At 37.5% G+C, this 12,950-nt stretch overlaps 1 protein-coding gene and 1 non-coding gene across 3 annotated transcripts; both read right to left on the bottom strand.

Moving 5' to 3' along the window:
• Window positions 1–288: 288 nt before the first annotated feature.
• On the bottom strand, window positions 289–360 carry TRNAT-UGU (transfer RNA threonine (anticodon UGU)). Its single transcript has one exon. It is a non-coding gene; the product is annotated as a tRNA-Thr (tRNA).
• Window positions 361–2,913: 2,553 nt separating this feature from the next.
• LOC103993365 (putative E3 ubiquitin-protein ligase LIN-1) lies at window positions 2,914–12,950 on the bottom strand. Of its 2 annotated transcripts, none has more exons than XM_065078643.1 (17): window positions 11,987–12,950; window positions 11,357–11,429; window positions 10,530–10,796; window positions 9,940–10,016; window positions 8,677–9,855; window positions 7,780–7,921; window positions 6,557–6,802; window positions 6,135–6,432; window positions 5,570–5,691; window positions 5,024–5,143; window positions 4,395–4,526; window positions 4,190–4,312; window positions 4,012–4,122; window positions 3,786–3,932; window positions 3,588–3,719; window positions 3,376–3,492; window positions 2,914–3,282 (listed from the first exon to the last, which is right to left on the bottom strand). In XM_065078643.1, exons 1-17 carry the CDS (start codon window positions 12,877–12,879, stop codon window positions 3,265–3,267), a joined length of 4,197 nt encoding a protein of 1,398 aa, XP_064934715.1. In that variant the 5' UTR covers window positions 12,880–12,950; the 3' UTR covers window positions 2,914–3,264. The 2 variants fall into 2 exon arrangements, with proteins under 2 accessions (XP_064934715.1, XP_009411673.3); XM_009413398.3 differs by having other exon boundaries at window positions 3,588–3,713; window positions 11,987–12,945.

The following is a 12,950-nucleotide window of genomic DNA, read 5'->3' as shown; positions in this document are numbered from 1 at the left end:
TGTTTTGAAAAATATGTTAAGCATGTTTAGAAATAGTAACAGATATAAAAGTGTGTCTATTTATTTGTTTTTATTTCTAAACTAATAATGATGTGTATTTGAAATGTTTTTAATATAAATTAGTTTTCATTAGGTTTTGAAATATCTTTGAATAGATTTATAATGTTTTGATGAAAGTGTACAGTAAACCTATTCAAAAAATCTTATACACCAAAGATTATAGGATATTTGGGTAAAATAAATTATAAAAGCGCCTTTCCCTTAGGAAGTAAATAAAAAAATATAAAATGCCCCCATGCAGGATCGAACTACAGACCTTCAGTTTACAAGACTGACGCTCTACCACTGAGCTATAGGGGCAATTGTTGAGGTGAGAATAACAATATCATTGATATATAAAATCAAAATGTTATGATATGGTCAGAGATAATTTGAAGACAATGTTACATAAACAACATAGAGAAAAAAAATAATAAATCAGTGATCAGTCCTACTTTGATATGATATGGCAACAATATGGAATAAAATTATCAGGAAATGAAAAAGATCTAAGCCAGTGAAGATTGACCAACTAACTTCTATATGATTGGGAAGTACACTTAATAGCAGGTGGATGAAGGAAGTTCCAATCAACAAGAGAAAAATAAAACTTTGTGGTTGTGGTGGTAGCGGAAGCTCTTGGTATTCCCGTCTCTTGGAAAGAGCGGACTAGACAGGTGCAGATAGCTCGACTGTGTTACCCAGAAAATAAAAAAACAAAAACTATCTTCAAATGCATTTACATAGTTTTGCAACCCATAGATGGTTTACTTCTTGCTAGAAACTGCTATAAATAACAAAACTTGACAATCACAGATCATCCACCATGAAAAGTTCAGAGCTTCCTTGAAGCAGAGAATTTAAAACAACAAAGAAAAGGTTATTTTGAAGTAGAAACAAGAATTTATGCAGCAATAGGTGTAGGCACCCAAAATTTGTAACTGACTAAAGTATGTCTGATAATATAGTCTGTATTGCACTTAAATGGATCTAAAAGTCCACTTTTGCCTATAGGTAGAAGTATCTTGCTTCAACTGGGTGAGAAAAACCCAAACACACACTGTAATAATATATTTGCCTGGATACTGGAATATCTTGCTTTAGTCTGAGAGAAGGAGAATATTTTGATGCTAAAGAGAGATTGAAAAACCGAAATACACAAGAAGATAGTCTTGACTGTCAAATCAAACTAAATCAAAGATTTAACGTTTAAAAGAATCACATACATTCTAAGTTTTGAAACTCTCCAGAGACAAGTTTATAGATACATCAAAAATTATTTTAGACAGAATCACTTAGCAGCAATATGAAACAGGAACACAAAACACAGATTTCCTATTTCTTATAAATGAGGCTGCTTGGCATGAATGTATGAGAGATTTACATTGCTAGGATCAATAAAATATCCCGTCACAATTTGTTCCCATAATTGCTTGGATGAGTAAATTTGATTAGTTAAGATATTTGATAATGAGTTATTACATATGCTGCAAATGCCCTTTTCGACATCAACATTATTGTTCACTCCATCTGTCAGCAAAATTCCACCACCATTGAAGATTTCATTGACTGCTCAATCTACCACAGATTCTCAGTTTCTTATCATTTTCCTCACTTTGTTCAATCAACAATTTTTAGAAACAACATTTGTCTTCTACCTTCGGTAATTCGATATGATCCTTAAATTACTATGATGATCCAAGTACCTAAATGAGACGAATTTAGGACTTGACAACTGCAACACTTGGAACTCTAAATGATGGCACCGGTGGAATGTATACAATGGTTACCCAATGCAGGTAGGGCAAGCATGTAATGAAGTTGATTTGCAACTAAATAACTCGAGTATAGAATAACAAGCAAGGGCACCAAGGGAGAAGATGAGCTGTAGATTTAGTCTCGGATCTCAAGTTATAATCCACTTCTTCAATAGAAGACTTCTTTGACAGTTTTCACTCTCAGCCTTAAGTCAGAACGCATTATACATTAGTAACAAAATCTACATACTTTAACATACTGTGCTACAAATGCAAGATGTTTATGGCATTGCAGAAACTGCAAAAGAGATGTGGGACATACAACGAGCAGATAGAAAGCATAAAATTTCCATAAAATTTCTCCTTAATTTCAAAAAATGAAGCAAGACATGATGCAGAAACCTGTCAGTTGCTCCATGCATTAGCCATTTCATGAAGAATTTCAAGAAAAATAGGCAAGGGAACTGATCATAGCAATTTGCCACTAGTATCACACGCCACACATCAAGTGTTCGAGAAAAATCCAAAACCAACAGGGAGAAGAAGGTGTACCCAAGCACCTCATAAGCCTACGCTTTGGATCGTCCTCGGTACGGACGAGTAGTAATGTGCCTCGAGCTCCTTGAAGCTCGACGACCGCCGCTGCTTCAGCTCTGGACCGGCGGGTGATTGACCTAAAACCAAAAGAACGTGGCATAAGCGCGTGTAGAAAGAAAAAACCAAAGGGTTTAGTGAGGTCGACAAGGTGACTCAAGTCAACGACGATGTCGGCCACGTCGTTGTTACCCCCTCTGCAACCACGTCTTGTGTCTGGGTGGCCGCCGCCCGCCGCCCCCGCCCCCGCCCCCGGGCGTCTACAGATACAAGATCCGGACACCAAGAAAAGGGCCCAGATATAATGGCTCACTGTAGTTGATGATGGGCCATAATTGGGCCGTCCACATCTAAAGCTCATATGCATGAGCAAACAAATGAACTTGGTCAAGAGGAATTTGTCTTCACATCCAAGCAATAACTTTGCTTTAATTAACATTTGTTGCACAACTGATATAATATCACCAAGAACCATTTAAAACATCAGTTAATGATTCAGTGGTCAATACCAAAGAAGGGAAGGTTGCTCAGGAACAGTGAAAGCATCCAATATATAAACTGGCAAAAGCATGCTCAAGATTCATAGCACCAGACCATGCAAGTTCCCTGCTTGCTGACCACCTTATGGACTTCTGTTTGAACTAACAACAGAATATATCTATAGGTCTTATACAAAAAGTAGTACAACTGTGTGCTGCTCATTTGTACAACATAATTCTATGATAATTGATAATATACAAATTTGAAAATCTAGTTATGGAGTATGGATGTGCATTGTCCTCTTTATTGGGTCAAACTCCAATATTCCACCCTTTTTACATCATACGCCGCTAAACGTTCAAGTAGAATTTACAGTCGCCTCTGTTTTGCTGTTTCAGAGAGGTATCCATCCCTGTCATTCATGTTTATATCAGAATAAATACTAAATGAAACCTTCAGTATGGAAGTTCAATGAAAAAAATGCTATCTGGATCGGTGGACAGACCTTGATTAATCCATTTTCTGTACCACAAAAGATGATATCATTTGCCGCAAGCAGGCTCGTGACCTTGCTACCGGTTGATAATCTACCAACCTTCTGCTGCTGTCCTCTTAACCAAATCTATCACAAATTCCCAGGTTCAAGATCAATAAACCTAACCAAGTAGCAAACATTCAAATGGATTTGTTAAGAAATTGAGAATATAATAATGTCACCTGAACTACACTTCTGGATGAGCTGCAATTCAAGTAAACGAAATCTTCTACTACTTCCATTGACTGGACGCTTGCTCGCCTTGTCATATTTATCAAGATTTGTGGTTGTCGATGCTTTCGCCAGTCCTGTAACTTTTGAAAATTATATAAAGTTGAATGCAACAATTGGTAAATAAGTCAGTGGTTATCAATCAATACCTTCAAACAAGATCCTTCGACAACAGCACCTGCACTATAAACCCAGTCTTTGTAAAGCTTAATTGAATTTACTGGTTTCTTTTGAATTCTCCAGCTGTAAGCTGGAGCTCTGATCAGAGTCTTATTGCCATCCATCAAGTCTACTTCCTGAGGAGATTTTCAGTTTTATAGAATATCCATAACATGTTGAACATGATTTTGATTTAAGCTTGAATATCCAACAAACCTGTATGCTTGAGTCCGTACAGCCAAGATAAACTTTATCACGAGCCACGACCAAACATTTAATATGTTTATTCTTGCATAAAGTTTGGATACTTCTTGATGCTTGACACACCTGGGAAAAATAGTTCAGACTGCTACCTAGAGAATAAATGTCAAGTTCATTCTTAAATAGCATGTACCTTGAGCCCACGGCTACGAGTAATTACAAGGATTTTGCCACCATAAGTTTCCAATTTCTGAATTGGTTCTTTCAACTCTATCACTTCAACACACTCCAATTTCTTTTGTGCCATTTTCCATATCTGTAAAGAATAAATGATATGTGATACTAGTCTTGTTTATCAAATTTGATTCTTTGAATGACAATAGGGCTTGATCACTTACTCTGACAGTTTTATCAGATGATCCACTTAAGATACTGTCACCCGATTCAGAAAGGGCAAAGCAAGTGATGGCCCTTTTATGTTCCTTGGCTTCCAACAGAAGCATGGATTTTTGCCCCTTGATGTCCCAGACCTGTTTTATCACGTCCAGTCAAACAAGTTTAATCTTTTAACAATTGAAGACAGATGAACTGTATTTTGATTGGTGGGCTCATATATATAGCTTTTTAATTCATTTCATCTTTGGTACCAAAGAAAAGGTTGATTAATTTAACTGCTACAATGACAAAAACAACCTGCAAGATCCCAACAATATAAATCGGGTCAACTACATGGATTTTTCCCTCCATCAAGCCTTGTTGAGACCATGTTGATATATTTATCCTAAGATGTTACCACTTGAATTTGATCCACATAGAGAAAGGTTGAGTACCCTTTTAACTTCATAAGTTCAATGATCTTTTCACAGTTTTTACCAGAGAAATTTTGTGTCTGTCTTTAAAGCAGGGCTATATTGAGAATAATGACTATTTTACATTGTTTTCAGTAGGAAAAGCTTGAGTTTGTGCACAATGCTGTAGGAATAAAAAATGATGGTTTAAATGAAATTTCTGTCCAAACAATGCTTACCTTAATTGAGCCATCTGAATGACCAACACATAGCAGTCCTTTACAGAAGATAAGGGCAGTTGCAGCTCCGCTGCCTACCTGGCCTACCTCCAAAATTTGAGTATGTACACATGATACACGCTGCATTTCTCATAAAAATGAGATGAAGCTTGTATATTAGTTGATCAAGACTATAGCAAGTCTCAAAGTTGGAATGAAACTAAGAAATTGCAGGAAGGAAACTTTTTGCTTTAGTTGTAGTCTCGCTAGTAACACGTGTGTTGAATATTAGACGTATGCTTGATATCAAATAAATATGTTACCTAAACATCATTGAGTCAGCACTCATGCTAAAATTTCAATGATAATTAAGTAGCATGGTAGTACTAAACTTATTTACACATCAGTTATAAGCACAATCATTTGCACATTGTCACTTCATTCGTTTGACCCGTACAATTAAGTATATGCTCCACCATGGTACAGAGTCTACAGACATTTATTTCATTTATATTAACTGTATGACTTAATTCTTGATAAAAGAGATAAGTATGTAACTGAACTAACCGGTTTGGTTGGAAGAAAATAGTCTGTTACTTTAAGTAATTCTTCAGCCATCCATGTGAAACTTGAGAGTCGTCGAAGAGATTCTCTTATGCCCTCTGAGAAGTTCATAAGTTTTTGCTTTCCTATGAGTTATACGACCACTGAAGGTTAGATCATAACATGCAAAACAAATTTTAGCCAAACAAATAGCATCTAACATTCTAACAAACTGCAAAGAAATGAAATATAGATGTAAATAATATCCAATATAAACTTAGTTCATTAGCAAAAAACTGATCTTGCATTGAGGTTTCTTTTCTAATAAAGAGTGCTAATGCAAAATTAAAAAAAACTGAGTCTGTTGTTTTTGCTGCAGCCCTCTTGTCGTTTTTATGAAGGCTTCATTTTTTTTTAAATTTTAGAGGATCTACTTTTTTCTTTCCCAGCTAGAATGGTTTTTCCTTTTTCATACATTTTTCAAAATTAAAACAGTTAGGTTCTCAGTCTACTTTCATTTCAAACAATAATAACAACAATAATATGCTACTACAATAAAGTGGTTATCTTTCATCAAAATATGCATTACCTTTTCCAGAAGTGTAATTATATATGCAGATACATGATAAGATTCTCTCATCAAGGTCTGAACCTGGATGGAGAAACTGAGCTATTTCATTTAATAAAGTCTCACAGGCAGAACATTTGAGGTTACTTGGACCCTTAATGGCAATTTCACTTCCAAGCCATGCAAGAAGTACTAGACAGTCACGTGAAACACTTTTGACTTTGCTTTGCATTCCTTTTGCCAAAGCATTAAACACAAGATTCCCCATTTTAATGATTCCTTTTGCAGCCTTTGCACTCCATGCATTTATTTCAATATCCTACAAAAGGAATTCAATTTTCTTAGCTATATCCAATATGTCTTCTGTCTCAGCATGTGGTATTCACTAAAACGATTGTCTTGTTTGGATGTAAATTTTAACAATCAGAATGATTGACTATTACCTGTAAGCATGGATCAAGCCAGTCAATATTTTTTATCATATTCCTGTTATACGAAGATGTTAAACCGGCTCTTTTTAACAGCCATGAGGTTGTGTATGATTCTCCTGCCCAAGAATAAGTTCCTCCAATGTTTGCAAGAATATATGCAGATAATGTCTGGGTTGTGGAACTCTTTTCATTTGCAATCGATTCCAATAGAACTTCCATCGCTTCCTCTTTGAAAACGCTCTTACCATTTGATCCTTCCTGTAAAGGTTTATAAAAATGTCAATGCTTCCTCCTAATACTATTCTTCATATCAGATAATATAAATAAGTATAACGCTTGATAAAGAAAATTATAATAGTTACATGATATTGTTAAAATATGCTTCAGATAATATGAAAAGTGTAAATAAACTGCAAGTCCTAGATACTCAATAATCTGTATAAGATGATAGGTACTTGGAATAATTATGAATTCATTCTTTTAATCAAAGGTAAGTTTTATGCCTTTAAACTGTTCTCACTAAAGATTCATACCACCGAAACGAGATGTGGAATAAGGAAAAAAACAAGAAAGAAGATAAACACCAGAGTTTACATTGGTCATTAAGCCATATCCACAAGAATAGATAGAGAAGGATAAACTAAGGTGGTTAGGGGTAAAACAATGGCATAAGACCTCCAAATTCAAAACTCCCTCATCAACAATAATCTGCCCCAGAATTCTTGGGATAGCAAATGGAAAAAAAAAAAAAGAATACTTTAAATGTATGTTTTAGTATTTTGGGTATCTTGTGTAAGGTAGTGGGATCTCTCAGTTGGTCTCAATTAGAAACTTAGGCCCTCTACTCCTCAGCCTCCTAGAATCCCCATTTTCAGTGCTCCATAGGCTGACAAATGCAAGACATTGTAGCAAAAGATTTGTCAGGATCTTCTAAGCTGAAATGAAGGCTCTAAGCTTTCTCTAGCATACTCTCCAGTCTCTAGCCTCTACCAGAAGGAGATTGCTAAGATTGAACTCTTTTCTTGATACTCAAAGAACTCAAAACACAAAGCCAAATATTCTTCAGAATACAAATCTAGCCAACTGATACTTTAAGGCTCATGGATACTGTTACTTTTCTTAGTTTTCCAAGCAAATGAAATATCCATTATTCTCTTGGTTATGCAACTTCAGAGAAAAGAAATGCAATGTTATAACTTAAAAGGTCAATTGCTAAATTATTGAGGAAAATTCACCAGCATATCCAGTTGAAGCAGGAGATTAGCTGCCATAAGTTGATGCTCAAGTTCAGTCTGTCGGATACAGGCCATCAGCGAGTGCATTATGCCAATACTTTTGTGTTGCCGGATTTGATGAAGTAGGCGAATTGCTGACGACCTGAAGCATTTGGATCAAGGAATTTATTAGAGTTATTAAAGTGTCAAAGCATGATTCATTTATTGTTAGAAGTTAAATCATGTAATTTCATTTAGACATATCACGGCATGTCAATTTCAGCTAATTTCATCCAAAACCTGAGCATTTCTAGCTGGACATCTGCAGGCCCAAAGATTTTAGGTGAAACAAAGTTACTTTCTGTTGGGGGAAAATACAATTGTAAGAGGCTTAAGCATACAGTAGTTGCTCCATGTATAATGGGTTTAGTTGCACTAGCCAACCAATATCATCGAGTTCAGAACAGAAGTGAACAATATATAAGTTAATAAGATAAATAAAACACCAAGATTGTATATTCCTAGAAGTTGTTGCTTTGTTGTCTGCTGCTCCTATGACATGACAATGGTAATTTTGATACCCTTCTTCTACACCACATGCATAGATTTAGTGCCTTACATATGTATCAAAACCATAGTTTTAGAGACATTTCAATGTATCAAAACCATAGTTTTAGAGACATTTCAACCTTCAATGTTGCAGCATGTTTGTTATTTGAGAAAATAGTATGATTCTGCTTGATGCAAATTATGTAATCATGCATGTTACACTGAAAATATTACTAAACTATTCAATGCTTAGCTCCAATATATGAGTGAACATTTTGTTTGCAGAGGGATGGTTTTACATGATAAGTGCAAATGAACACATATGCAGTAAGATGATCAAGTAAAAATACCAAATTTTATATAGTATACCGTGGAATTTGCAAAATCTCATGAAAATATTCAAGCGCTGCAAATTTGTCACGCTTCTCATTGCTCCTCAGAAGATGAAGAAATGGTTCCACAGGAGTAAACTGTGACAAAAACTTCTTGCAGTTTCCATTAAGACGCATACACCTAACAAGAATAGCTGCCAAAGCCACACCTTCCTCCAAGTTCTTATGCATTGCAGCATTCACAAGTTTAGAGAGAATTTGAGGGGAACTAATTGCTGCCAAATGCATGTTGTTCGTTACATAGTCAAAAGCAGTTACCAAAATTTCAATCATAGCTATTGATGCAGATGAAGGTGTCAGTGGAAGTACTATGGACTTCTTATTGTGACCATCCGGGCTGCAAGCAACCTCCACTAGTGCCGGTAGAAGCTCTAAACTTCTTATCTCTGAAGGCGATGGATTTAGCAAATAGATAAGAATGGCAGCCTCATGCACGTTTCTCTTCAATGCACTGGCTAAATAGTATAAATGCAGGTCCTTCTTCTTAATATCCTGAATAATTGTTTTATCTTCTGATATCAGAAGTAAGAGTATAGTGACTGATTCCCTAATGAACTTCTCTTTTTTAGAAGCTGAAACAATTTCAAGTAGTTGATCAAGGATCTGTTGCTTTGTCAAACTGTGTTTCACCTCTTTTTGCTTTTTGAGTAATTCCCATATTGTTGTTACTTCCAAATCGGCATCTTCACGATTACCTCGACCTTCTGGGAAACAAATAGTTGAAACTGCCTTCTCAAATATTCCAAGCAGTTCAACCTGACTATCCTTTCCATAGTTTGAACTCCCATCGCTCCAATCTTTCTCACTAGTTGGAAAATTCCTTCTTCGCCTTGCATAACTTCCTCGAGAAACCAATTCAGATAAGTTATACCTCTTACGTAATCTAGCTGAAAAAGTGCTAAAGCATCTTAAATCATGTTTTGGTGATCTCCCTGGGGACATCCCCTTTTTTACATAATAGTTACAGAAGGGGTGAGTTTCCACCTCTTTCACATCCAAGACTGAAAATTTTAAATTGCTAAGTGAACTATGTGATCTTCTAGGTGATTGAAAACTTGCATTTGCTTCATAGTCTTCCTTGTCTGCAGGATATCTGGGAGATTCCAGAAAAAATGCATCCACATGTTCAGAAGGTGAACATTGGGCTCGACAGTTCCTGTTAATAGTCAGCTAGTTGATTGAGCAGACACATGAAAAACAAGATAAATGATACATGATCATTTAGCAGTAGTGAATGTACCTCTGACCAATGGATGCTAAAGGTCCTACATCAATTGAAGGGATATCTGCTGGACACTCTGTGTGCTGCATTCTTGCCTGCACTAGGAGAAGCAGTGAACTTTAGAAATGTTAGGCCCAATTTCTCTTACTATAAGAAGTTGCTTTTTTTTTGGGTTCGATGAGGAAATTTGGGCAGTTTATGGTATTCAAAGTCAAAACTTTGATGCTACAACCAAATGTCTCTCAGGATGAGGTTCGTAGAATTGTTGAACTGATAATTTATGAAGTTAGATATCTTCTGGAAGACATAAAGACCAGGTCAAGGGCAATGCAGCATCTGATTGGCTTAAATGTCTATGGATCGCAAACACAATAAATTAAATTTAGAACAATATATAACCAGTTCCTGGGCTGATGCTAATACCTTACCAGAATGTTCTACAGCAGATGGCAGAGAGGGCCTGGCCAAGTGTCAGAAGAGAAGTATGTGCTGAAAATTAACCTTTGTATCCATTAGGTTTTGGGTCATGAGGGCTAGAATTTTTTATTTCCTACAGGTTCTGAAAGTGAACTTATACCAAAATACAGGTCACTAGTCATACAGGTTACCTCTGAATCGCTTTCTTCATCCGCAGAACCAATATGTGAGTAGAAAGAAATTGGTGAATCTGACTGGGATTCTTCTAACATTTCTTGAAGGCATCTAATGTCAAAGCTCTCCTTGATTCCACCAGGAAAACTAATATCCAAGTTCAGTGGAGTATAATTTTCATCCTTCCTTTCTGTGAAAATTTCTTGTTCATCAGAAATGAATGCAGAGGCCTCAATATTTACTTCTATGTTATCTTCAAGATTAAGCTGATACACCATCTTTGCCTGCAAGAATTGACTTATATAATAAAAACATAGATGCTTTCAATTAACATGGTACAATTGTGAAGTGGCTGCTTGTTATAACAAAGCCCAAAAGAAAAAAGTAAAAAAAGAAAGTGCAGATGCAAAGGTAATATGCGTGCTTCTTTCTTAACAACATACTTTCCTAAAGGGAAATATAGCTCCACTGGAGTTGTCCAAGCAAAACCTATGATGTGGCTTTATAAAAACTATATGTATCAATATAATATATATGCAGATTTAGGTTTAAAAAAAAACGTGGAATTTATTACTGAGTTTCAGTAGTCACCTCCAAATTGATTAGTCAATAAGTGCAACAATGGATGTCTGACATGTGGCCAAGTAAGATTACAGTTCTACTTACCTTTTCATGTAAAGTGAAAAACAATTAATCATGTTTGACTTCTGATTCTAGATTTATTTTTCTCAATCAGATTCCAGTTGGACAAATTATTTGTCAAGTAGTAAATTATTTGTCAATAAATGTCATTTACACATAATAATATTACTTTGGAGGAAAAGTTGAAGTTTTAGCTACTTACATTCTGAAAATTCGACCAAGAAGGTACTTGCTTGATAGAGTTGAAACATCTGGTACTTGCAGAACCTCTATATCTGTTCATAAACAGTGGTCGAGAATAAGAAACTGTGTTAACTCTAAGCTCCTTTAAATGCCTATCTCAGAAATTCACAAGATATAAGTTATTTAAGCAAGGCAAAATCATGGTGTTTGGATACTGAAGTCTACAGTCTTTCAGTTACTGAAGCAAATTATGTTCCCAATGTCATTAGCACTAGTGTAGAAGCAAAAGCTTGAAGATATATCTATGACCATGACAGATCTAACTGTGACATCTACAATGAGTTGCACATTCTACATGTGCTTGCTTTCGTCCTCAAGCAAGCAGATGGGTATGGACTTAAGAAGCTGTGCAGATACAAAGATATCCAAGATCATACAATATAGAAAAAATTATAAATAAAAAGACCTTAAAATATATATGATTAGATCTTATTTTTAGTCCCACAGTAAACCTAAATGGGTTGGTAGATTTCTGACCATTGTTGTCATCCCCTGCAGCTATCCTCATGTTATTGATGCATGCAGAGTGATTTTAGGCAGGAGATGACTGGTTTATATGTGAAGCTTCACAGAAATGTAGATTACTTACTGATAATTTTCTGCCTCCCTCTCACCATGGTCAGCACCCGAGCGTTCCTTGTTCCATGGAGGAGTTTCACCATATGAGACAACCTGATAGTACATCAACCAATCTTTATACCTTCTCACATGCTGCCTTGCAATCTCCTCCACCTCCTCCTCATCTTCTGTTCTACTCGTCAAAGAACCAAAAAGACTTCGCCACAGGCCCGGCGCGAGCTCCTTCCTGAAGCAATTGGGCGAGACCAACAGAGACTGGAGCAAATGCATCATCATCTGCCACTCATCCCTGCGAAGCTTCCAAACCAGCGCGAGGTAGAAGTAGGAGCAGCAAACCAAGTACCGGTTGTCGACCCCGGCCGTACTCCCGACCTCATCCAGCAACGCCGGCATCTGCAGCATCTTCTCGGAGGCGGCGAGCCTCTGGGTCCACCCATCACGGCACTGGCACTGCAGGGCGACCTCGATGTTCTCGATCCCCCAGTAGAGGTTGGAGAGGACGGAGTGCTCGGAGAACTCGAAGAAGGCCTGGTGCGAGACGGCGAGGGCGCGGCCGCACCGGAGCTGGAGCGACTTCCGGGCGGCCGCGTCGGAGAGGAAGCGGTGGACGTGGCGGTTGACGGACGAGACCAGGGAGCGGACGGCGTCGAGGTCGAGCCTCTGGGCGAGGCGGAGAGGGGGAGGGGAAGAGGCGGAAGCCATGGGAGTGAGTCGGAGAGGCGATGGAATGGGAGGAGGATGAAGCAAAGGGGAAGTGAGAGAGTCGAGGGAATGGAACGTTCGCTCGTGACTGCATGTAGACAAAAGGCCAAACGCGACGGGGGCCCGCGCACCCGCTACGGCTCTCCACAGCACGACAACGTGACCGCTGCCGCGGCTGCTGCCGCTGTCTCGGGTCGCCATCCTCCCCTTCCCAAGGACAAAATGCCTGCCTCGGTCATCCTCTCCGCCACGAGAAAGCAACTGCGTGTGAG

Source organism: Musa acuminata, chromosome BXJ1-8 (genome assembly GCF_036884655.1).
Source record: "Musa acuminata AAA Group cultivar baxijiao chromosome BXJ1-8, Cavendish_Baxijiao_AAA, whole genome shotgun sequence".
Lineage (NCBI taxonomy): Eukaryota > Viridiplantae > Streptophyta > Magnoliopsida > Zingiberales > Musaceae > Musa > Musa acuminata.
This window is presented reverse-complemented; position numbering and strand designations above follow the sequence as displayed.